This window comes from Canis aureus, chromosome 5 (assembly GCF_053574225.1).
Source record: "Canis aureus isolate CA01 chromosome 5, VMU_Caureus_v.1.0, whole genome shotgun sequence".
Taxonomy (NCBI): domain Eukaryota; kingdom Metazoa; phylum Chordata; class Mammalia; order Carnivora; family Canidae; genus Canis; species Canis aureus.
In genome coordinates this window covers 1,851,716-1,876,771 of record NC_135615.1, presented here as the reverse complement: position 1 = coordinate 1,876,771, position 25,056 = coordinate 1,851,716, and the positions used below count along the sequence as shown (strand labels likewise).

General features: G+C 38.8%; 1 protein-coding gene across 27 annotated transcripts in view; it reads left to right on the top strand.

Moving 5' to 3' along the window:
* LOC144313604 (uncharacterized) overlaps nt 1-25,056 on the top strand; it is a 151,355-nt gene that overhangs the window by 62,192 nt on the left and 64,107 nt on the right. For 15 of the 27 annotated variants that reach the window (XR_013379202.1, XR_013379206.1, XM_077896556.1 and 12 more), the window contains one exon: nt 15,510-15,616. The exons of 11 other annotated variants lie outside the window; for them this stretch is intronic. Coding sequence is in view for 13 of the 16 variants with exons in the window: in XM_077896556.1 (XP_077752682.1) it covers nt 15,510-15,616 (107 nt within the window). In the remaining 3 variants the exon portion in view is untranslated. Of the gene's footprint in view, nt 1-15,509; nt 15,840-25,056 lie in introns of those variants that run through there. One more of the 27 variants, XR_013379210.1, reaches the window with a different exon arrangement.

Here is a 25,056-nt window from a genome sequence, read left to right as displayed (position 1 = left end):
TGCTATATTAAACACAGTGGAATACAATGAAAAATGAGAAAAACCAAATTACTTCTACAAGGAACAAAATGGATAAACCTCACTGATATAATGTAGACTGAAAGAATATAAACACAAAGATTAGACACTGTAGGATTCCATTTGTGTAAAGTTCCAAAACCAAGCACAGCTAATCTATAGTGAAGAGATAAGAATAGCAGTAACTACTGGATGTGGAGTATCAACCAGGGGCTGGAAGTGTCCTATGTCATGGCCTGCAAAGTGGGTGCAGGTATACATATATGTAAAAAATCACCACCCTATTATACTTCTAAGATTTGTGCACTTTACCATATTTGAGTTACATATCAGAAACAAAAATCCTAATAGCAGACTGATGTCTTCCAAATCTATTCACCCTTATGTCTTCCTGGTTTTGTCAAAAGGCAATGGGAAAGCCAAGCCTTCATTGATTGAACCAGTAAAGATATAATGAGCTACTTTTAGAGGGAGACAGTTTATTACAGAAAAAGAAAGAGCAGCCAAAGGTGCTAGCTTCCTGTAATCTTTGTCCAACACACCAAACAAGCCTACACTGAAACAAAAGGGGCTGATGACAATACCATGAGTCATGGGATACTCCATTGCTGAGGAGCCAACTCTAGACTACAGCTAAGTAGGTTTGTATTCCGGAGCTCTCTTCTGAGGAGGGCAAGACAGGAAGACTCCTACCTTGACAGAACCTTGGAGGTAATGGGTAGCTATCTCAAGATGATCTCTAGGAGAAGAGAAGGAGGTGAGGGGTGGGGGGGAGGGAACAGGAGATGGACTCAGAGCAGCTCCTGCCCTCTCTATTGTTCTCAGATGATTATAAGGCTTCCTGCTAAGATTCAGATTAGCTCTGGCTTTGCCTGTATGCCTTTGCCTGTGTGGCCTATATGGACAAGGTTGCCTCCCCCCTGCCGGTTTCAGACCTGTGTATTAGGCCCTCAAACTAAACTATCTTATAGGTATAAGGGAACTCTATAAGCCCCTCAAATTCAATGTTTTCAAAACCGTGTTGATCTCCAACATTCCAAAGCCAAACCTCCTCCAGTATTCACGACCTCATCTGCCAAATCCAGAATGTGAGGTATGAAGCTTAACACCCACATCCCCATCCAACCCACTCTTCTTGCAGTGTTTGTTATCTCTGTGAATGGCACGAGCACCCTCCCAGTTGTGATAATGAGTCATCCTTTTCATTTGTTTATCCAACCAAGTTCTTTGGAATTTTACCTCTTAAATATCTCTTGTATGCATCCAATTCTCTTTGCTTCCATCCTCACCACACTGACTTCCTGCTTACCACGTTCCTTCTTAATGGGATTTTGTACAAACCATCTCTTCTAACTGAAATGATCTTCCCTCTTAGACAGGACTGTCAGATTCTCAGCCCAATCACTTTCTTGAGGAAGCCTTCTGTGATCTGCTAATAATAAAACAAAAACAATATCAACAAAGCAAGTACATTAAAACAAAAAACAAAACAGAGATCCATATACAATTAGATCTGAAAGCCTATTCTCCAACATTAACCAGACATGGCAGGTGGGACTGCCTTCTCAACATTCCCCCCAAACTCCCTCTCTCATCAATATGTGCTTTAACCTTTCTCTATTCGTTCCCCTTTATTTTTCCCTTCCAGGTTAGTTTCCATGTTCAACTGACTATGCTCCAAATGTGTAGAGAGGGGTCTCAGTGCAATCTGGGCCAGCCCTCCTCCCATCTGTACTGACCTTATTGCTGGATGGGGAAAATAACTGCCTCAAAGGCAGAATGAAGAGATCTCTGCACTTCCCAGATGCATCTCCTCTTGATTTTGCCATGGTGCCTAAACGATGACTTTACTCAACTTTGGACTGACGTACTAAATGCACTGTTAAAATAGAAGTGGGTCCCTGCCAGGGAAGTGCTGTGGGCTTTGGCTGCTAAATGCCAGAGCCGCATCCCAACCTATGTCTACTTACTACCTGAACTAACTTTTTATCTTTGTCACAGTTTCCAGATACACATAATTTGCATTTATTCATTTATTCAGCACAGATATATTGAGGACTGTTTGCTTACCACTCTGCCCCAAGGAAGTATTGGTGTAAAAGACTGGTGTTTCTTGCCCTTTGGAGAGAAGATAGACATTATTCAGCTGATTACAAGATTGTAATTACTGCTCATCTACTCACTCAATAATTATACATCAAACACATACTCTACTAAGTATGGTGCTCAGTGCTGGGAATACAATAGGTGACCAAAATACCAAATTCTGTGCCTTCATGAAACTTATAGTCTACTCAAATATAACACAAGACAACATAAAATTAAATGTGATGTAAGAGCTACAAAGAGTACACAGTTGTATGACAGTATGTAATTAAACATATACATATGACTCTGTAATTAGAAAAAGTGGCTTCATCTGAGAGATCACTGATGATTTTTGAGGGATTATATATGAAATAAGATGGAGCCCCTGAGTGTCAAGGCTGGTCTTATAAATTCTCTTTCAATCCTGTTAAATTAATCAAAGAAAAATTCTCATTTTTGTTCTGGAGAGTCCTTAGCACTTCTGTAAACCATGTTAATCTCCCATTAAAACAACAAAAAAAGAAAACTCTCTTAGGCTCAGAGCAGACTATAGTATTATCAATATTCTTTCATATCTCATATTAATTATTGTTGTCACCAGGTATTAGTGGCCAGTGGTACTAGTTTTTCACTTATCCATTCAATCACAGTAGGAAATCTACTTTGTGCCAAGGAATTTCAATTTTTCCCCTGAAGATATTGGGGAAACTACTGTGGGATTTTACACAGAGTAATGTGATCAGATGTCCTCTTGGAAAAATGACTCAAGCTACTTCTCTTTGAACTTTTCATTAAAAAAAAAAAAAATCTATTGAACTATTCTGAAATTTGCGAGAGCTAAAACAACAAAAATCTCTTCTTGCCACCCTTCAGCTATTCTTCAATAAAGTATGATTTTCTATCTTCTACTTTCTACTCTTCGAGAGTGTGCCAAGAAAGACCATTCCAACTTAATATAAAATCATAGTTGCTTGAGCGCAACTTCAATTCAACTACATTAGTGCTTTCTATCTCCACCCCTTGCAAAGACTCAGATTCTTTGTGTCATTGGCTGGCTGGCATAATGCTTCTCTTCTAAACATGACATGGTGGAGCCTGGGCTCAACCCTATATCTTCTGATTTGGGTTGCTCTTCCACTACACCAACGGGCCGTTAAAATAAAGACACTATCATCCACCTGGGACTCTGAGCTACATGGCTTTCTTTCCTCATGATAGGTCTTCCATGATGTCACATGCCTGGGATCTCATGCTTTTTTGGAGACTTTCTTCATCAACGTCCCTTAATGACTGCCTTTTACCCTTCTACTCTTCTTCCACTTTTAAAGACAGTCATTAAAAGATGACTTTCATTTCACTTTTATACTTCAAGTGATTTTTGAGAGGGATTCTTCCTCCTCTTTCTAGTAGGATTCAACGATAATGTTGAAATGTGATTATAATAGATCTGCTTTGGTTAGGGGAAACTTTTCTCTCAGCATCTTTAGATTTCATTAAAGACCTGACATCGTAGGGTGGATGCTCTTTGCTAATTTTTCCCCTTTATTTTCCTTCCTCTGAGAAGCACATTATTACTATACTAAATGCCTTGAGCAAAACTTAATTCATTCCATGGGTTCACATCTGTAAAACAAGCACTGATGGGGAGAGCTGTTTGAAATGAATAAGAGCTGAAGCTTACACGGTTAAAAAAAGAAAAAAGAAGGAAAAGAAATGGGCTGACATCCCTCTCTCAGTGTGAAAGGATTAAGATGGTTTTAATTATCTCACCTGGCTTTGGTTATTTCATTTATTCTCACTCCCTATTGTTTCCTTTATACGGCTAATATGATAGCATAAGGTCTGGTGTTATCATCTGGATTCCTCCCTTTAGGAAAGTTGAAGAGCCCCAGGTTAAAAAGTAAAAATCACAGTTCAAAATGTGCATAAATGTGTGATGACAAGAGCAGAGGCTTAGGTTCCTGTGCTCAGCCATGTATGAATGCCAACAATAACGGAAGACTCAAGACTGAATATCTCACACTTCTTTTGAATAAAGTAAATGGGTTTCTAATGTGATCTGGATGTAAACGAAGATGTGGTTATTGAAGGTATTGGTGCAATCTCATGGAATGTAATCTCAGATCCTGCCTCTGGGCTGGGCCAGTTGTATACACATAAAGGCAGGGTGTTTGGAGCATGGCAGTTTCTTTTGTTGACTAAAATATAAACATGCACCAACACAAAGAGATGATTGCCTCTTGGCCTTTATTCTAAGATGATGGTTGGCATCAGTTTAATATTTCTTATTTGATCCTATCAAGAACTCTGACCTGATTGGGAGCAGGGAAAGGAATTTTCTGTAAGTCTTTTTTCTCTTAACACCTGAAAATTCTACTGAGATAAAGATTTCACAGCAGCCTTGAACAGGGACTATATTAAGGGAAAACTTGAAGGAGAAGAGAGTGAATAATATATTGCAGAATAGAGCCAATCCAGGGAACCAGAAATTATTATTGCTCCAAATCCTGGGGGTGGAGAGGTAGGGTGACACAAGGGGAATGGGGAGACCTTGCATGGGCTCTGGGGGACTGGGCCAGCAGGCAAGAAGAGCAGTCCTTTCCCAGCCATGAGGAAGTGAGAACATGGCCAGCATGGAGCCATGCAGAACAGCCCAGGGAGGAGTGCAGGATGGATGGGTCCTACTGTCCTGCTCTTGGTCACTTCTCTTGGCGGGGGTGTCTCTTGGCTGCTGCTTCTGTTTAGGATCTTTAAGCACAGAGAAAAGGTAATGAGCAGAAAGTGATTGGTCTATCAGCCTCTGACGGGAGCAAATTAGGCAGGCAGTGGTGGACATCTAACCCTTATCCTGGCTCCAGAGATCCAAGAGCTGCTCCAAAAACAAGATGACTTTCTTCAGGGTTAAGTCATGTGACTCATGGCTGAGACACATTTTTAAAAGCTCTGGGCATGCAGAGCATCTTGACTGGCCAATCAAGTGATTAGTGGTAAAAAAAAAAAAAAAAAAATAGGACACCCCCACCCTAGCTGTCCCAGGGATCCCCATACCATCAAAGAGCACTCAGAGGGATGTAGACTATCTCTCCTTGCTTTGAGAACATCAAAGGAAAATCAGAGACATTATTTTCAATCTGATTCTTATAACTGAATGCCCTACTGATCAGGATAAGCGAGGGACAAACGCATTAGTGCCCACATAAAATGGCTTTTGGAAAAGTAAGATCTGATCTACTGAGCCAAATGATCATTACAAGCTGTAATCAGTAAAACCAAATTTTACAGCAAATGAGATACTTGCTATCCTCACCTGGCTCAGGGGATCCGTGTGTGGACATGTGTGGAAGGAAGAAAAAACTTCTACCCTGCAGAAGGGCTCCATATTTTTCTGTGCAGCCTCGAGGACAGTTTGATTTTGTTTTTTCAGACATTGTTCCTACTGCTGATCCTATTAGTCAGGCTGAGCCAATTGAACCAATTTGTGAAATCTGGACCATGACTTTGGCTTCCCATGTGGGTTTGGCTGGCTGCTGAGAGCAGGTCTGGGTTTGTCCTTTTTATGAAGGTAAACACAGGTAAGCACTGTCAATCAGTCAAATGCAGATCAACGTAATGGTCATGATCAGATTACCCTCCAAAGTCAGTTTACAGCAATTTCAGTGAAACTAAATCCCAATGCTGGCATCTAAAGAACTCCATGGGCTTTGTCCAGAAGAAAGAAATCAGAGTAAGCTGTTGGAGGCAAGAAAAGAATTATCTTTACAAGACTATGCTACACAATTTAAGGACTGTCAACATAGCATTATTTCTCTCTAATGTTTTCTAAAATACCACATTTTTCAACTGGAGCAAAATGAACCTCCCTGTTTTCCAATGGAATCTCCTTTCCTTTGATTTCTAAATGTTGACGTCTTGGATAAAAAATCAGAACATCCATAGTGTCGTGGCCAGGAGAGCAAGCTTGCCACATTCTTGGCAGGTGGGGGTGGGTATTTGACTCCCACACTGGCTGAGCTGTAAGAAGAAAGCAAACCTTAGTAAACATTGTGGATGCTAGTGTGTTCCACCTCTGAGTGTGCCTCTCAGGCAAGGAGCTCCCACCACTGCCTACGGTGGCCATCAACCCATCTTTGACAGCACTAGTCATTAGAAAGTTTCTCTTTTTGTAAGCCCTCATCAGCTTTATTATGCCTCCCACCTCTTCACAAAGGAGTCATGAATTTTAAAATATCTTTGCCCTGGAGCAAAAACTACTCAGATATAAATACTGTATTTGCCAAATTCAGATAAAAAGTCGATGTGTATTCTTGAATCGCAATTGAAGCAAATGCATCCCACATATGCATGCTCACGTGAATGTGGCTTGAGTCAATCTCAGCATTATAGTAAGTGGAACCATATGAAATTGCTCATTTTGTAGACCACAAATGATTGACAACTGGCCACTTCACATGATTCAACCTGTAATATAATGGCTAAGAATGTGGATTTTGTAGCTTCTCCCACTTAGTAGCTGTGATCTTTGGCAAGTTACAAATTACTCTGTACCTTGATTTCCTCATCTACTATTTATTTCATAATTATAACCCCATTTTCACAACACTTATGAAAAAAGAATGAGCTAATACATGTAAAGCATCTAGAAGAGTTCTTGGCATTTAAAGAAAATTATTCATTCCCTTTTCATAGGATTTTGCTGGCCGCAATTAAATGTCTTATTCTAGAAGGACAAAAGCTATGTGGGGTGGGGTGGATGGCTGCAAAGAAGGATATTTGTCTAGGACTTCCTGTTCAAAATGGGCTTCATTTTAAATTCTGAGGTTATCTCCAAATGAAGGTAAACATACAGTCACACAAACACAGACAAGATTTACAAACTATGATTAATTTGTAGTAAGTTATTAATTATTAACACCTAAATTTATCACAGTATTTAGAGACTTGTTTGGGCAGATCTTCATTTTTCAATGTATTTGAACCTCGTAAAGACAATTGACTCAATCTTGTCAGTCTCTGCAGAGAAGGTAACAGCTAAAAGCCACTAACTCCTACATATTTCTTATGTGAAATACAGAAGAAGAATATTGCTTAAGGTATAAAAAGTATCTCTCTTTTAGAGCCCCAGGGTTCCACAAAGAACTTACCTCTATTTCCAGCTCAATGCCATGTTCAAGTGCTGGGCAGGGGACTGTGGTCACTGGTTCGTTTCACTCAGTAGCTTGCATCACTGTCCATGACAAGTGATGCAACCTTGAGCTCATTGCCAGTGTTTTAAAAATGTCCTGTTGAAAAAAATATATTGAGGGAAAGATATCAGAGGTCACAAAGTACTCCATAAACTAGATATTCTAAAGTCTTATAATGAATTAAGACAAGTCAGTAAAGAACTGTTTATTTACAGGGTATTTTAATGACTGTTCGTACAAATTGCTTTACTAGGTTGCCTCTATAATGGGTCAATCTGAGAGATAATTCAGTTCAGACTCTGTTGATTCTACTACAATAATATCGTTTTGATTCCAAATATCGTTCTGATTCATGCATAGAGGAAGATTCCTATTTGGCCTTGGAACCAAGAATAGTAAATGTTGCAAATGACTGAATTTCCATTTTCAAGATCCAGTTAGAAACCTTAAAACCAAATTTATTGTCCATTAAATAAGTCAATTTTTCTTATTCTAGGGTCCATTTTTTATGTTATTTTATTTTCTTTTCCTTTTTAAAATAAGCTATATTGAGGTATTATTTATATACAACAAAAATGGCCAATTTTAAGTGCAAAATTAAGTGAGTTTTGACAAATATGTGGAGCTGAGTAACTACCACCCTAATGGCATATAGGACATTAAAAAAATTCCCCGGTGCTCATTTTCCCACCAATCTCCCCTGGGCCTTAGAAACCACTGGTCAGCTTTTGCAGTTTTGCCTTTCCTGAATTCATATAAATAGAATCATATAGTCTTTTGTATCTGGCATCTTTCACTTACCATAGTCTTTTTGAGATTTATCTATGTTGTTGAGTATATCAGCAGTTCACTCCTTTCTATTGCTAGGTAGTATTTCTATTGTATGAATATAGAGATATGCTAAAAAAAGAAACTGATTCCACTTTGGGGTCTTTATAAATAAAGCTGCTATACACCTTAATTTATGTATTTGCATGAACATATATTTTCCATTATCTTATCAAATGTGTAAGAGTGGGATTATTGGATCACATATTAAGTGCATCTTTAACTTTATAAAACTGACCAAGTTGTTTTCCCACTTGGTTGCACCATTCTGCATTTTACCAGCAATATGTGAGCATTCCAGTGGTTTTGTACCCTTGGCAACATGTGATATCATCAGTCTCTTGCATTTTAGGTATTCCAGTGCATATATAATAGCATATTATTGTGGTTTTAATTTGTATTTTTAAAATGGTTTTATGATATTAAGCATATTTTCATGTTATTTGCCATCTGTATGTCCTTTGTGGTGAAGTGTCGGGTTAAAACTTTTGTACCTTCCCTCTTTTAAAATTGGACATTTGCCTTATCACTGAGTTGTAGGAGCTCTTTATATGTTCTGCGTGTGTTCCAGATATATGGTTTGCAAATATTTTTTCCCAATCTGTTTCTTGCCTTTTCATTTTCTTAAGAATGTATTTTCAAAAGTAAGTTTTTTAGTTTTGATGAAGTCTAATTTATTAAATTTTAATTTTATACATCATGAGTTTTATATCCTCAGAAATTTTTGCCTAAGCCAAGGTTACAAAGATTATCTCAGATCACTTCTAGAAATTTTATATTTTTTTTATCTCACATTTAGATCCATGGTCCATTTTTAGTCCATTTTGGGTCTGTGGTTGGAGGTAAGAGTTCAAGTTAATGTTTTGCATATCAACATCCAATTTTTCCAGCATCATTTATTGAAAGGAATATCCTTTCCACTTAATGTTAGCACCTTCAAAAAAATAGACCGTGTATTTATTTCCGGACTGTATACTGTTTCACTGATTTAAATGTATACATGGTTGTTGTAGCTTTATAGTAAGTCTTGAAATTAGGTTGTGTGTGTCCTCCAGCTGTGTCCTTCCCTGACAAATTCTTTTAAGTATTCTCAGTCCTTTACAGTTCCATGTACATTTTAGAATCAGCTCATCAATTTGTACACACAAAAAAAATCCTCATAAAATTTTACTTGAAATTATATTAAATCTATATGGCAAACAGGAAAAATGTGCCTCATGAATCTCCTGCTACCAGAAGCATAATTGACCCAGGGCTCTAGATGCTGTCCTTTGAAATCCATTGTTTCATTTAGGCCAGATGATGCCTCCCACGGACAGCTCCCCACTCAAGGGCTGAGAGTGATGGAGTTACTGAAGGAGACTTATTTCTGGGAGACATGGAACTCCTCTTTTGGACCTTTTGAAGTCAAAGAAATCCTTGTCATCTTTTTTGAGCTCACTTTACTGCATAGCTCCCAAGGGTGATCCACACAACCTTTTCTCTCTTGGCTTCACACTTGCCTTGGAGTCTGACGTCTCTCCCAGACTTTTTGGCTGTCTCCTTAATCCTTTTCTCACAGGCTTCTTCCTTAATGAAATCCTTGCATTTTTAACCCTGTTTTCATGTCTGTTTCTCAGAGGGTCTGGATTAACAGAAGTTGTATCAAGAGCGGTCAGAAAAAACAGACAGTGGGATGAAGGCAGAAATTAGCTCAGCTACTCCTTGAGAGGAAGGGGGCACATGTCTGTCCCTGGTGTAAAATGCGGTTCAGTTGCTAAATATTTCACTGATGGTGACCCTTGAAAATGTCCCTATGGATGGAAATGCCATATTAGGTATAATGATATGGCATTTGGAAATAAGAGAACAGTGCTAACAAAGACAGCCCAATTGGCTGGGTTGAAACATAGATATACTGACTCCCTGCAAAGGAGACAGGGCTTTTAACATGCACTTAACAGCCAAATGTTAGGACATAAAGCCTCCAGTGGTAATGGTGGTAACTATAAGAAGGTCCTTATCACCTATAGGTGAAGGGCAGACTTAACCAAAAGGCAAGGTTAAGACCTAATTTTGAGAATGGCAGGGCTCCAAAGACAAATACCTCTTTAAGGCGAGGAAACCTGGATGAGTGTGCCTCATGATGTTGACTCTACAACACCCCCATCCCCTCCCTCTGGGCATGCACAGGGATGCTACCTTTCCCCAGTAAGGGCTAAGACTTAAGCTAGGCTGAAAATGCTGCCAGACCCTCCTCTCCATAAGATACAAGTGCTCCCCATCTTCCCTCCTACTGCCAGATAAATAATTAGGGTTAAATACCAGGATAATCTAGTTGTGGTCAGGGTAGGGCCTAATAAGGCAAGAAAGAGACTATATACCTAAAGACTTAAGACAACTGTCCACCAACACTGTCAAGGCCCAGGAAAGTGCTCCTGGGATGGGTGTTGAGGATATTGATCAAGGAGGATAGAATGTCAAGCTGGATAAAGCAATTATTTATTGATTTGGAGACATTTTCTCAAGATGTGGGATTTATTACCCTAGTAAAGTCTCAGGGGTACATTTTAAAAGCCTAGAAAAAATGGTGGCCAACTCTTAGCAAAGGCGAAATGCCTGAGCTTCCCTGGCAGATGGTAGGGGAGAACATAAAAAGCCTAAACATGACTATGTTCTAATAAAACTTTATTTACAAAAAAAGTGATAGGCCAGAAGTAGATTTGGCTATATTTTTCTTAGCATTGCCTTAGACAGCAGTCAACCAAGGCACTGTTTAAGATCTATCATTTCAAAAGAAGAAATAAGTAAGAATGAAGGAGTAAAATATCCACTTACAGTTTTCATTCAGAGCTAAATTGTTCTACCTGTCACCCATTTTGCAGTACCAGTAGACCTACTACATAGGACCAGCTTAAGGTGGCAGAGAGAGTTCAAGGTTGGTTTTTAGATAGTTGGCTCAGTATGCAATTCAAAAGTGAACAAAGGCTGCATTACGGCCACATTCCTGGGTGACTAGAAGCAGTAGAAAGGGAAAAATTTTCCAATGAGTGGAGCACTGAGCCTAAGGCAGAGCCTGACATTGCCTGATATGAGAATGTATACCAGTTAATAGGCAGTAGGCAAGAAGAGAAAGAACTGGGAGGTTTTAGAGCAAGTTGTTCTGGGAGAGGGGGATGTGGCTGGACAAATCAGAGTAGGCGCAGATGTGAAGATGTTTGTATCACACATTCAGGCCCACTCTAGAAAAGGCACCAAATAACTAAGTAGACAAAAAGGACTTGGCCACTTGGCCAGCTTTGTCATCAGCCACCTGGAACTTGCACGACAGGCCCATGAACAGAGTGGCCGTGATGGCACAAACAGGCTATAGATGAGTCCAATAGCGTGAACCTCTACTTCCCAAGGCCTGTTTCACTACTACTAGCTCTGAGTGTCCAGCTTGTCAGTAACAGACCCCAATGCTGAGTCCCTGGCATGGTACAGAGAAACCGACAGCTACTGTAGAGGTGAGTTGACTATATGAGTTGCCCCTCCCATCTGGGGCTGGCAGAGGTTTGTCCTCATGGGGATGGAGACTTACTCTTGATATGGATTTGTCTCTCCTCCCTTGGAGCATCTGCTGTTTAAGCAGCTCCTGAAGGCTCTGCCGGCCACTGTACGGAAGACAGATTGGAATGAGCAAGGCTGAGGCGAGGAGACCATCTGGGGGGCTGTTGCTGTAGGGCGGATAAAAAGAGATAAGAAGAGATGGCTGTGTGGTTAGTAGAGGTAGTGAGATGATAGGATTCCAGTTAAAATATATACTTAAAAAGATAGACTATGTTAAGATAAAAGCTAACTTTCTTCTGAGAAATCTCAGGCTCACCTTGCTACATTTTAATAGCCAGTAATATATTCTCTCAGATTATCCTCTGATTCAATGAATCCTTTGATAAAATTGCAAATAATGTTTCAGAGTTCCATAGTCACAAACAAAGCAGGGCAAATATCTCATGGCTATGTGCCCAGAAAGGGTGTTACTTTTGGCAAAATGAACCAGAGCAATTTCCAAAGTAGTATTTATTCTTTTTAAAATTATGCACACAACAAATGTCTGGGTGAACTGACTTCTCTAACCCATGCACTAATGCATAGGTAGGCTAGAATTTGGAGCTCTCACTCAGGGAATCCTGAAATTATAGTTCTTTCAGGAGTGTTGACTCATCTCCTCAGCACTTTCTGAATGTATCCATTTAACACACCAATTAGTAATTCTAAATTGCATTCTAAATTCTGCAGGTGATTTTCTGATGAAATGTTGCTTTGCTAATTCTAGTGAGTGTTGTTTAGAGTTTGGTTTTGCACTGAAAATAGCTTTCATTTTGCTTTTGATAAAAATGGAAAGTATTAGAAAAGGTCCAACCAACTGAATATTTCCTGGATACACCACTGAGAATCCAACAGGCTGGTCTATGAGGCTTATATTCAAATATGGCATTCATGCGTGTACATCCTTCATATTTGTAGAAAACAAGTACTTGCCATAGGTAATTTGTGAAAAAAATATGGCTTTTAACCATCTATATATAATTCCCAAGAGACATGTATAAGATGTGCTATAGAGTACACAGAGCATACCATACAGCATGCATGGATTTATTTGACAAATTAGTATCTCCCCAGAAAGATTAATTTTCTTCCATGGATGCCTACAACTCAATGTAAAAACATTAATTCTAATTTAAAAGTAGTGATTTCAAATCTTAAACAAAAGCAAATACTTCTCACTAAGAATCATTTATAGGGTAGATTTTTAAATGATTTCTTAATGTTGAATGCATGTAGAAAGCTTTCATTCTGGAGCTGAGTTTTCTACCAAGTTAGAAAAAGCAGAACAAAGGTAAAGATAACAGTTTAGCTTCCCCCATCATCATTTGTGTGTTACCATGGCTGGAAGCTAGGAATAAACATTTATGATGGAAAGGGAGGGCGAGGGTTTAGGGAAAGAATGGTGATGGTGTTGGTGGAAGGCCTTTTTTAAAGTTGGCTTTCTTTCTAAGATAGCACTAGCCTCCATGGCTTGGCCAATGGGATATTTACTCTTCAATAGCTATAAGTTAAAGTTGCTTAAAAACAAAAATATTTGTAGCCCCTAAATGTACTGGATACAGCTCATTCACTGTTCATGCACACTTGTTTGCCATTCTGTAGTGTTGATGCTATAAAAAAAAAAAAAAATGGACCATCAAATCTCATGGAAAAATCAGTCTCATACTGGGGTAGGGAAAGGTGGCAGTTGATAGAAATGGCCAAATCATAGACCCTCAAAGGACCAACTGTCCTATCATGAATGCATGCATTTACCCAGTTTGCATCCAGTTCCCCCACTATGATTCTGCCATTTGGCAGTTATGAAATTCAACTTTGGGGTAAGGCTTTTGGATTTGGGATTTTAAGGTCAATTCTAAGTCTTAAGTTCTATGAAGGCATAAAAATGTGGCATATGGCCAAATTTTTGTTACACTCTTTGCTGTCATGTCCTTTTATGTCATCCACACCTTTTCATAGAAAACAACAACAAAGTTTTATCAAACTTACACAGTTCTGTTTTCTTTATTACCACGTAGTAAGTGCAAATTATTTCACATGGAAGATTCTGGAGCTCCTTAGCCAGGACATTATTTTCCAAACCTAAAGAATCAAGACATGTTCTGACATGTATAAGATGTGCTATAGAGTACACAGAGCAATAGGATAGCAAATTTGAAATTTCAATATATGGCTAATAAATGTCTCAACTCCCTTTTTCCCCATATCTTTCTTTTTCTGGCTATTCTTGTCTACTTCATCTATTCCTATTTTGACACTCCTCTTTCAGTTTCTTCTGATCCCACAATCACGCATGCACATGCACATGCGTGCGCGCGCGCACACACACACACACACAATTTTCATCATTTTTTTTCCTTTTCCATTTTCCTTATCTCTCTACCCTTCCTCCATTTCTTCTTCCTTTCCTCATTTTAAGACTGAGATGTTAGAGCAGGGCTTTGTGTACTCATTAAGGATGGAAAGGAGATCAGCTTTTGACCTTCCAAACTGGAGAACATTTCTAATGTTCCCCTTGGGAGAGACAGGAAAAAGAAAGGTCCACAATATTACAATATTAGTATTTTTTTTTTAGTTTCCAGGAATTAAATTAAAAGCTAAGCCTTAGTCTTTAAGACCTTAGGGACTAGGACTCAGGACATAGCTCCAGTGGACACGGATTTTCAATTTTCAATAAATTTATTTATTAATAAATTTCGTTCACAGTTGCCATTCTGTATTGCACAACAGGAAGAAAGTTTATTATTTTTAAGTAAATATTGTATTGAAATACACGTACGGAATAGTGCATGAATCATAAATGTATAGTATATTGAATTTTGAGAGTTAATGATCCTTATCACCAGATCAAGAAAATAGGACTTTACTAGACCCGTAGACTCTCCAAACTTGCCCCTTCACAGTCAAGTCCTACCAAAAGTAATTAATCTCCAAAATTTCCTTAGCATGGATTAATTTGGCTCTGAGGTTCTGAGTTTTATATAAATAAAATTGCACAGAATATATATGTATTTTCCCAATTATTTCTTTTACCTAAATTATTTCATGAGGTTCATTCATATTGTTAAGGCATAGCAGTTTATCCTCTTCTCATTACTTTATCATAATTGATTGTATAAATATATCATAACTTAGAGTATCCATTCTATTGATAGGTTTCCAGTTTTTGATTATTATAAATAAAGCTGCTATGAATGTTCTTATACATGTCCCTTGGTATACACATGTATATGATTTTCTTAAGCTTTTAACTAGGAATGAAGATGCTGGGTCATAGAATATGTGTAGTTTAGTTTTAATAAATACTACCAGTTTTTAAGGTATTTGAACAGATTTACACTCCCACCAGAAGTGTATGAAAATTCCACTTGTTTCATATGCTTGACAAAGCTTGGTATATTCTATCTTTTTATCACTAACTACTCTGTTAGTTGAATGGAAAATTTCATCTTGGTTTTATTTATTTATTTTTCATCTTGGTTTTAATTTTTATTTCCCTCATGACTGATGAGCACATATTCCTATGTTTATTGACAATTTAGATACTTTATTTTGTAAAGTGTTTAATTCTGTGTCCATTTCTCTATAGTGCTGTTTCCTTCTTATTGGCATGGTAGACCACCTCTAGAATGACCCAATGAGCCTCACCTCTGTATTCATATCCTTGTGTGCCTTTCCTTGAGTGTGGACTAAACCTAGTGACTCACTACTAATGAATAGAATATGACAAAAGTTACAAGATGTCACTTCTAACAGACTATAAAAAGATGGTAACTTCTGTCTTGCTGAATCTCTCTCTTTCTCTGTTTCTCTCTGTCTCAGAGCCTTGATTAGGGGAATCCAGACGCCAGGTTGTGAGTTACTGAAAGCCACACTGATGTGTACAGGTGACAGCCAGAAAGCACCTGATGCCTTCAACAGCCACATGAGTGAGTTTGGAAACAGATTCTCCTCTAGTCAAACCTTGAGAGGACAACAGCTCCAGCTGACAGCTGCACTGTGGTCTCATGAGAGACCCTGCATCAAAGGCTTGGAGCTAAACCATGTGTGGATGGGTTCTCATTGGACCTGTGAGAGAATAAATGTTTGTTGTTTTAGGCCTCTAACTTTGGGAGCATGCAGCAGTAATAAATAAGAAGTTCTTTACAGGTTCTAGATTTGAGTCTAGAATATTCTAGTCCTTGCTGCATGTATATATATTGTAAAATTTTCTTCCATGCTTGGCTTTCCGTCTCATTATTGATTCATTTGATAAGCATAGATTCTTAATTTTTCATGTATTTCAATTTATTATACTTTTATGATGAAGGCTGATGTGTTCAACATAAGAAATTTTAGGACATTTTTGTTCACTCAAAGGTCATGAATATCATCCTTAACTGCTGCATTTTCAAAAGAAATACTCATTCATCTGATTAGAATATATTTCCAAATGATAACACTTATTGAACAATTCCTAAAGGGAAAGCTGCTTTAACTACATAATTCGAACTCACAAGGTACTGGGGGGAAGGTTAAATACTAAATCTATAGCACAACACCCAGTGCTCATCCCGCCAAGTGTCCCCCTCAGTGCTATTTGCTAGTGGCAAATTGAACTCCAATAAAAAACAAAAAAAAAAAACTAAATCTATATGAGCCTTTCAAAATCTTCACTATTTACTATTTACTTATTACTTTCATGACACAAGCTTGTCATTTTGGGATTCTGGCTGGTCTAAAGTATTTTCTGTCTCAGTGAGGCAAGGGAAAGACGGCCGCTGTATTTGAAATGAATCAGTTGGTCTACAAAACACAATGATGCTCCTTTTCCTTTCAGTTTCTGTACAGGGATTCCAAAGTCGTTTCAAAGTTACAAGTAGAACCTGCACGGGGCTTCCAGTGTTCCGTCTTCTTTTCCAGGGGTGAACGGTGAACATTTTTTAGTCATGTGGACTTGGACAACATGTTTCACCTCTTTAAGTGTTTTGGGGTTCTGGAAGTGGACATTTTTCCTTTCCTGAGCATTCAACATTTTTTTTTAAGATTTTATTTATTTATTCATAAGAGACAGAGAGAGAGAGAGAGAGGCACAGACACAGGCAGAGGGAGAAGCAGGCTCCATGCAGGGAGCCCGATGTGGGACTCGATCCTAGGACTTCAGGATCACACCCTGGGCCGAAGGCGACGCTATACCGGTGAGTCACCCTGGCTGCCCCATTTTGCCTTTTTAATGGTGCTCTGATCTTCCCCTGGGACTCACCTCCTTTCCATCAGGCTCAGCTTAGGTGGCACAGCAGGAGCACTGCTGTCCTGCTCAAAAGACAACCATGTCCCTGGAGACTCTTGCAATTCCCAACCACAACACAGCCAAGAAACAGGCACATGCTCTGGGCTCAATGTATCAAAAACTCATTCTGAGGATGTGAGGGGGTGATGTAAAACTGGAAATTCACTGGTTTGGGTTCTTCCATTCCAGTGGGATTGACTGACAGTCAAGTAGTTCCTATCCTGGTTCTACCGCTACTCTGTAGTTCTTTGTGAGGATGGAATTTATCCTAAAACAACTAGCTCAGTGCCTTTCCCTTAGTAATTGTTCAAGAAATGTTATGCCTCATATTGTGATTATTAGGAAACACATATTCTATTCTGGTTAATGAGTTTTTCTTTTGAAAATACAACAAGACAAATTGTGTGGTTCAATTTTTATCTTCATAATATTTGTATTTGGCAAACCAGGTCAGCTCCTTTGGGTGTCTGATTCATGCTTCAATTCAAATTCTTCATTAAAGCTAAAGGCCTTGTTTCCCTACATAACTAAGTGTATAGAATGTAGAAAAATTTAGCATAACTAGAAACAGCTGTAAGGAAAGTGACTTAATGTACATGTGTGCATATGTGCTGTATCGTCTCCTTGTAGACTGTAGTATCTAACGCCTGTTAACAATTTGATAAGTGTATGTCTAATTATTGAATGTTCTCATTCTAAATATCCTGTTGGGTCTTAAGTGTTAACCTCTTTGACTTAAATCTTTATATTCTTTCAATGGAGCATTTGAGGGTCAGGGTAATGACACAACCTGTTTTTATATATGTTTCTATATAAATATTTTCCCCAAATTCTCTCAGAGCAATTGTCTTTAACCTCACCCTTCTTAACCAAAAGTATCTTTTGGGGATGGTGGAAGTTGGTGAAGAAGATAAAGGGCTTTTGAGAGAGGATATTGAACAGAAATGGGACTGGGACCAAGAGAAAGCCCCTCACTGGGGCTTATGACAGCCCCATGATCTGCTCTCCATGTCTTACACCCTCAAGGGGCCCTTTGTAAGGCCAGGGCTGCTCATACAGCAAAGGAGAGTCTAGTCATGCCAGTTGGCCAGGGTTAGATGACATCCTCTATAGGAGAATTAGGGACAATCTACATATGGGGCAGAGGAAGAATGGGAGCAGTGGGCCATGGGGAAGGGTAGGTGTTGGGGAAAGATGGGTAGTCAAGGTATCCCTTAAAGCTCATGCAATATACAGACTGTTTATGAACTAAAAGGCTGTCCCTAAAAACTTAGGACATAAAACACTAAAAAAAATGGAACAAAAAGCAATCCTTTGCTGGAGCAATTACCTCTGTCACTTACCGTCTAGAATGAAACATGGTGGTAAAATCCCAGGTTGCACCTTGTATCTCTACAGAAAACACCTTATTTGTGTGAGCACCAATACCAAGTTTATTTTGGAACTCCAGGCTTAGACTTCTACCCAAGCTGAAAGAAATTCCAGGTGTTTTTTTCTGTTTGTTTGTTTGTTTGTTTTTTTTCCAGCAAGGCAGCCCATCTTTAGCAGCACAGAGTCCATGTGAGGGTACCTCTGGGCAAGAAGGGAGCAGCAGTCTCAGCTGCCTCCAGGGCCTGGCTTGGGATTTTTCTGATTGTCCACCACCATAAGCTCCAGTGACGCCCCCTGGGGCTGTAGGTCCCCCAGACCTGACCTCTGGTACTCTCTCTACAGCTATTTAAAGTTTGACTTGAACATAGCTCTTCCTGTTCTAAGCAAAAGTTCATACAAATATTTTTAGAAGGTAAGAAAGGACAAAGTTGGGAATTTTTCTTAAGAAACTAGTGAAGATTTTAAAGTACACAAAACAAAGCTTTCACAAAGAGTAATGGTGAATGTGTAGAGGTTGATGTTCTGTATCAGGTTAATTACAGTCTGATAGCACATTGATTCCAAAGGAATATTCTCAGACTTGAGTGCTGAACTCAGACACCTGCAGTCCAAATTCACGTGGATGAAATTGTTCTGGTGGATTTCTACCTCCTCTTAGCGTCTTCTTCCTGGTCTCCTGTCTAGGTACATCTCCGGGTTATCCCCTCTGGTTCTTTACCGTGTGGTATATTTGTGTTGCAACCACCATGGTTGCAGGGAGTTCAACTCTGATTTTTGACTCCTAACTCAGATGCAGGGATTTTCTTTTCTTGGTTTTAAGTCATCTGCATAGATCTTGAAGCCATCTGTGTATTTCAGGTTTATAAGGACCTAAATACCTATAATCTCTACTCTTGGCTGACTAAATTCTTATTACTTTGCTTAATTAGTCTAAATCAGAATCTCTTGGAGGGCTTGTTAAAAACTACAGATTCCTGAGCCCCACCCCCCAGTTTCTGAGTCCATAGATCTGAACGGGGGCTAAGAGTCTACATTTAACAAGTTCCTACGAGTTGCTGAAGCTGCTGGTCAGAGATCATACTGCTCAATCTACTGATCTACAGCTTCAGTCCTCCAAGTGCAGCTGTTGGACCAGCTATAGAGGAACAACCTGACTGTTTTTTTAGATATGTGGAATCTAGGATCCCATACTGGACATACAGAATCAAAGCCTACATTTTTAAAAAGATTATTTATTTATTTATTTATTTATTTATTTATTTATTTATTTGAGAGAGAGTGAGAGAGAGAGCATGGGGGGAGCAGATGGAGAGGAAGAAGCAGCATCCCCGCTGAGTGGGGAGCCCAACTTGGGGCTTGATTCCAGAACCCTGAGATCATGACCTAAGCTGAAGGCAGACGCTTAACTGATTCAGCCACCCAGGTGCCCGCCCCAGAACCTGCATTTTAATAAGGTTTCCAAGTGCTTTGTACAGATAAAAATTATGTTCTCCCCTTCGTACTTATTAAATTGAGGCACTTATGTACCAAGGACACTTAATGTGCCAGGGATACACAAATGGGAATTGAAAACATTATTTTTATATTAAAACAAGCATGGGTAGGTTATGGGGTAGAATGCACAATTCACAAAGCTTTTTAAAGTGAAAACAAGAAACTATGAAGAAATTTCTGGCTTATAGCAGGTAATTTCAAACTATACCCGCAAGGATCTTGGGTATGTGCAATTATTACCATCTTCCCTTACAAGTAATTACATTAGGTTTGAGAAGCTGGGTTTCTTTATCTGTTTTGAAAGTTAGCATCTGGGCCTGATGCTATTAATCATAGTATACATATATATTTTTTAATGATTTTTTATATATTTTAATGATGGTGGTTTTAATAGTGACTGTATCTTCCCCAAGGAACAGCATATAAAATTTTCTTGTCATAAAGTAGAAGACTTCTTTTTTTCAGTTGGAAGCCCGGCAATCTTATGGGACTACTCCCTATTCCCTATTTCTAGCCTGCTTTTAGTAATAATGTCTTCAGTAAGTTCTGATGAGATGTTTCCCTCTCTTCCCCTCTCCTACTCTCCTCCCTCTAAAGAATTGACTTTTTTCAAAATCTTACTTCTCTCTGAGTTACAATATTAAGCATTTTTATGCATGCACTAATAATAATAGATGACGCTATGAATAAGATCATCTTCTGTTCTCATACAATTACTCTGACATATTTCCTTAGAGAATTTGGTTGATTATGCTTTGTTGAACATCTAAAGAGATATAGTAACTAGAAAAGAGGACTTATAGATGAAACTAGAAAGTGAGAAGCTTAGCAATTCCTTAGAAGACAATAAAAGATGCAGCGTACAAATTGCAGAGTTATATACTGGAGAAAGAGGAGCACATTTGGTGGTGAAATCCTACCCAATAAAACCTCTTGCCAACAACCACTGTTGCTTTTGAACTCCTCACTCCACAAGATGGAAGGGAGTAGAAAGACTCTAATTATTATTCTGGTATTTCAGTACACTGAAAAGACAGCTTTTTTTTTTTTTTTAAAGGTTACTTCTTAAAAATTGTTACTTCTCATATAGGTTAAGAGTCCTATTTAGAACCGAATAGGAACTTTTTTCTGACTATACCTGATACTAGTGATAAGGTACAGGGTCATAGAATGAACGAATCATAAGGGATTCTGGTTGAAAACACAGATACACCTGTTCATGTTTTTTGGTCTTGATATGAAATAGCTCAAGTGATAAAAGCTCTTCAATTACCAAGGACTCATAGCTCTGGATAAATAGCTGTGAATTTGGGAAGGAAATATTGTGTAAAGAACAAAATTTCATAGGATACTCTGGATTACGGCTGTTTTACGGCTCACTTAGTAAACTGGGCTCTGTGAGAGGCTCTTACATGCCAATCTAAGCCCTGCTGCATAGAAAGGGCCAGAATACCAGAATTTCCTTCCCTTGTTACCGTACCTGCCCTCTTTCTGCCTACATTATGACCCCTAAAAACTCCCAGGCCTTTTATTCTGATGCATGTAAATTAAATTGACATTTTATAATAGTGTATAAAGTAATTTACGTTTGAAAAATTGTTGAAAAAATCAGATGTTGGTAATTGACAAAGAACAGAGTGGAAATATATAACAATGGGATTTTCTCTGTTCTAGAGCTAAGGAAATGGATATTAGCCTAAAAAGGACAATGATTTTTCTAAGCTTTGGATTTTTCAGTATGAGAGCAATTTCATCTAGCCAGATTTCAGAGACTCATTAAATGCTCAGACGATGTGGTACTGGTTTTGCAGCAAATAGCAGGTTTGATACAGCCTCTCCCTTCACATTTTTTGGAGGCAATTTTGAAGCTACATTACTGGTGCCCCTCCTCCAAGTGGAGTATGATTCCACGGGAAGAATCATGCCGATGCCTAATAACAGACACATAAAATCCGATGTCCTTGGGATTTTCACGTGATTGTCAGAAGGCAAAATATAGAAGATGATGTAAGTTGGATGGTTAGGAAATTTTAGTCTAATTTCAATATCCTCATTAATACATCAAATGTGATAACTTCATTAGATTCCATGCCTGTTATTCAGTAACAGAGACAGAGGAAAGCTCTTGGAAAACCTGTTGGTTTGGACTAGTGAGCATTAGCTCAAAGGCAGAACTTCATTTCCTCTCTGTTCACACATGGTCTTGAGGGGAGGAAGCAAGCTGAGGGAGGTGAGACACCTGGGTGCAGAAGTCCCCTGCGGTCCACAAGACTGGGGGGATGCCAGGGAAAACCCTCCTTCCACAGAGGAAAGGTTTCATAGTGTCAATCAGAGGGTTTTGGTAGCTCTAACTATTAAAACAGTGACACACCAGGTCCCCATGTTTCTTGTGGAAAGCAGAGCGGTCCCACCAAAGGCTCCTCCTGAGGAAAGCCGAACTGCCTTGCTGCATGGGTGGTTTGTGCCGCCTCTCTTCTCAGGAAGTCTTAGGATCAAAAGTGCTGATCACTAACAAAAGGATGGCCCAGCCTCCTGGCCCCGTTCAGTTCTTTTGTCTGTCTTTACTTGAATGAAAAAATCGAGGATTTGTGTGTGTGTGTGAGTGAGCCTAGGTGAAGGATCCTGACAGCTTCCTTTTCAAACTCCCAGGAAATAATAATAATAATAATAATAGTAATAATAATAATAATAATAATTCTAAAGAGTCACATTTATATCATAAAACATAAAATAAAGTAACAAAATCATATTAAATTAAATAAACCAGGCTGAATGTATCCCAGAGATTACTAACACGATAGTATTTTTGAGAAAAAGAATATGTTTCATGTGAAACCCAGACCACACTCAACCCTTTTGATCTAATTAAAAACCTTTCAGTCTGGCTTTGTTGGTTTGGCTTTTCCATGCTTTCTCTAGCGTATTTCCACCAGAATGCTGGAGTTCTGGGAAGCCTGGGGCTGTGTCCGATGTGCTGAGTGATACGAAGCTGGCTAATGCGGTTCCTGGAAGAAGCAATGACTTTTCTCTATGTGCTGCTTCCATTCTGACACATCTCAAACCACTCAGCATCCTCATTATAGATCTTGGTTAAAAGCCATTTCCTAGCCCCTGAAGTGCAACTATCACTCACACATGTGATGGCTTATTTTTGAGATTTAGGAGACCATGCACGACCATGTGCTATTTGTTGGAGGCCTTAGATTTCATGTGAATGTTTTTTCATTAAAAATGAGATGTAACAGTTAAAAATATTGGGAAATATGGTTATGTCATCTCAGTGCAATTGTTACCATTTCTGCTTATTTATACGTGTCCATGCTCTATGTAGTGGCAACCCTAGCACCATTTTTAACTCTGTTTTTCCTTTTAATACAGTTTCATCACATTTTTCACTGTTTTCTTAGCTATTTCCCTGTGTGACCGCATGCCAGTTCATTGTGCAATGTACACACCTTGTCCTGATGTTAGACATTCAGATCATGTCCCTTTTCCTTCCCTTCATGTTGATAATGTTAGAGAAAATTCTCTTTTCTCATAGAGCTTTTGTTTCCCTGAATTATTTTCTTAGGATCAGGTCTTAGGAATGAAACTACTAGGTCAAAATTTATGGACACCTTTATTGCTTTGTCTATTCTTTGTCATCTTGCTTTCCCTCAAAAAAGGTTATATCAATTTATGATGCTAGCAGTAATATCACAGTAAATATGTAAAACGTGCTAAAGTAAGTTCCTGATACAATTGTTTTGCTAATTCCGATGACAGCAGCTCTTTTGGTTTGCTTTAGTATGCACTTTTTTTTGTTATTCTTGTGAAGCTATAAATTACTTCCCTGTGTTTATTTGTATTTCCTCTTGTACCAATTATCAGAATCACATATTTTTATAATTTCTCCTGTGTGCAGGATTCATCAATTTTATAATGGCGTTTTGAAAACCCGAACAGCTAATTGGGTCTCTGTAATCTACCTGATTCTCCCATTACTTTAAGAAATGGTTTTGTTCAAAAGAAAGAAAGAAAGAAAGAAAGAAAGAAAGAAAGAAAGAAAGAAAGAAAGAAAGAAAGAAAGAAAGAAAAAAGAAAGAAAAGAAGAAAAGAAAAGAAAAGAAGAAAAGAAAAGAAAAGAAAAGGAAAGGAAAGGAAAGGAAAGGAAAGAAAAGAAAGAAAAGAAAAGAAAAGAAAAGAAAAGAAAAGAAAAGAAAAGAAAAGAAAAGAAAAGAAGAAATGGTTCAGTAAGGATACATTTGACTTGAAGACAGGACACAACAAAAATTCAGGCCAATTGTTGGTTGGGGTCCATGCTTCTCTCTCTCCATCCAACTGCAGAGAATGTTGTAGCAATAGCCTCAAGCCAGTTATTATAAATAGTATAAACATGATTTTACCAGGGAGGTGGTGCTTTAGAAGCATTCAACTATTTCAGGTATACAACTTCGAAGCAGAGCCCATCCTTCCCAGCATACGGTAACAATCTTGTCATCTTATTTGAAGACTGCTCTATAATAATGGTAGGTCTGGACAGCCATTGCCCCCCTGGAGCAAACAATCTGTTACTTCTCACAACTTTACTCAGTAGCCTGAGTGCCCTGCCCAATTCTTAGCAGGTAGCAGGTCCTTAATAACTAGTTGTTAAATAAACAAGTGAAGGAATGAGGGTGTACTCAGATCACTCTTACTACAACTGGGATGTGTAAAGAAGGTAGAGATTCTCTACTGGATCTAACACTGACCTTCTCTTTCTTATGAGATGGGAGCCCATCTGCTTAGGTAGTAGAGGGGAATGCTTTCATTCGATTTACATCTTGAATGGCAACAATGATCAACATTCTCCTTTGAGATTTAACTTAGTCTTTTTGGTAGAAGTGCACAATCCAGATTGTTCCCATCTGGAACAATAGCATCTCTGAGATGCTATTCAGAACACAGGATGAGGCTGCCCAGAGTTGTGTCACTGGAGGAATACATGAGGCCCCAATTTGAAGCTGATTCTTCTTCAGCTGGTGGTACAGATTCAGGTTCAAAAAGCATTCCTGGTCACCATGCTGATGGACTTGTGACCTGTTCCTGCGTGGCTTGCTTGGGGCCTGGGAAACTTGGCCTTTCCTCAGCAATTGATGGTTTTGCAGATACTAGGAGTGCCTGATACATCTGTCCATGTACCCTGGCCCAGCCTCTGAGTCTTCCAGCCCTCTCAGCCAACCAGCAGCTTTCTGGTCAGTAGGAAGCTAGGGGCCG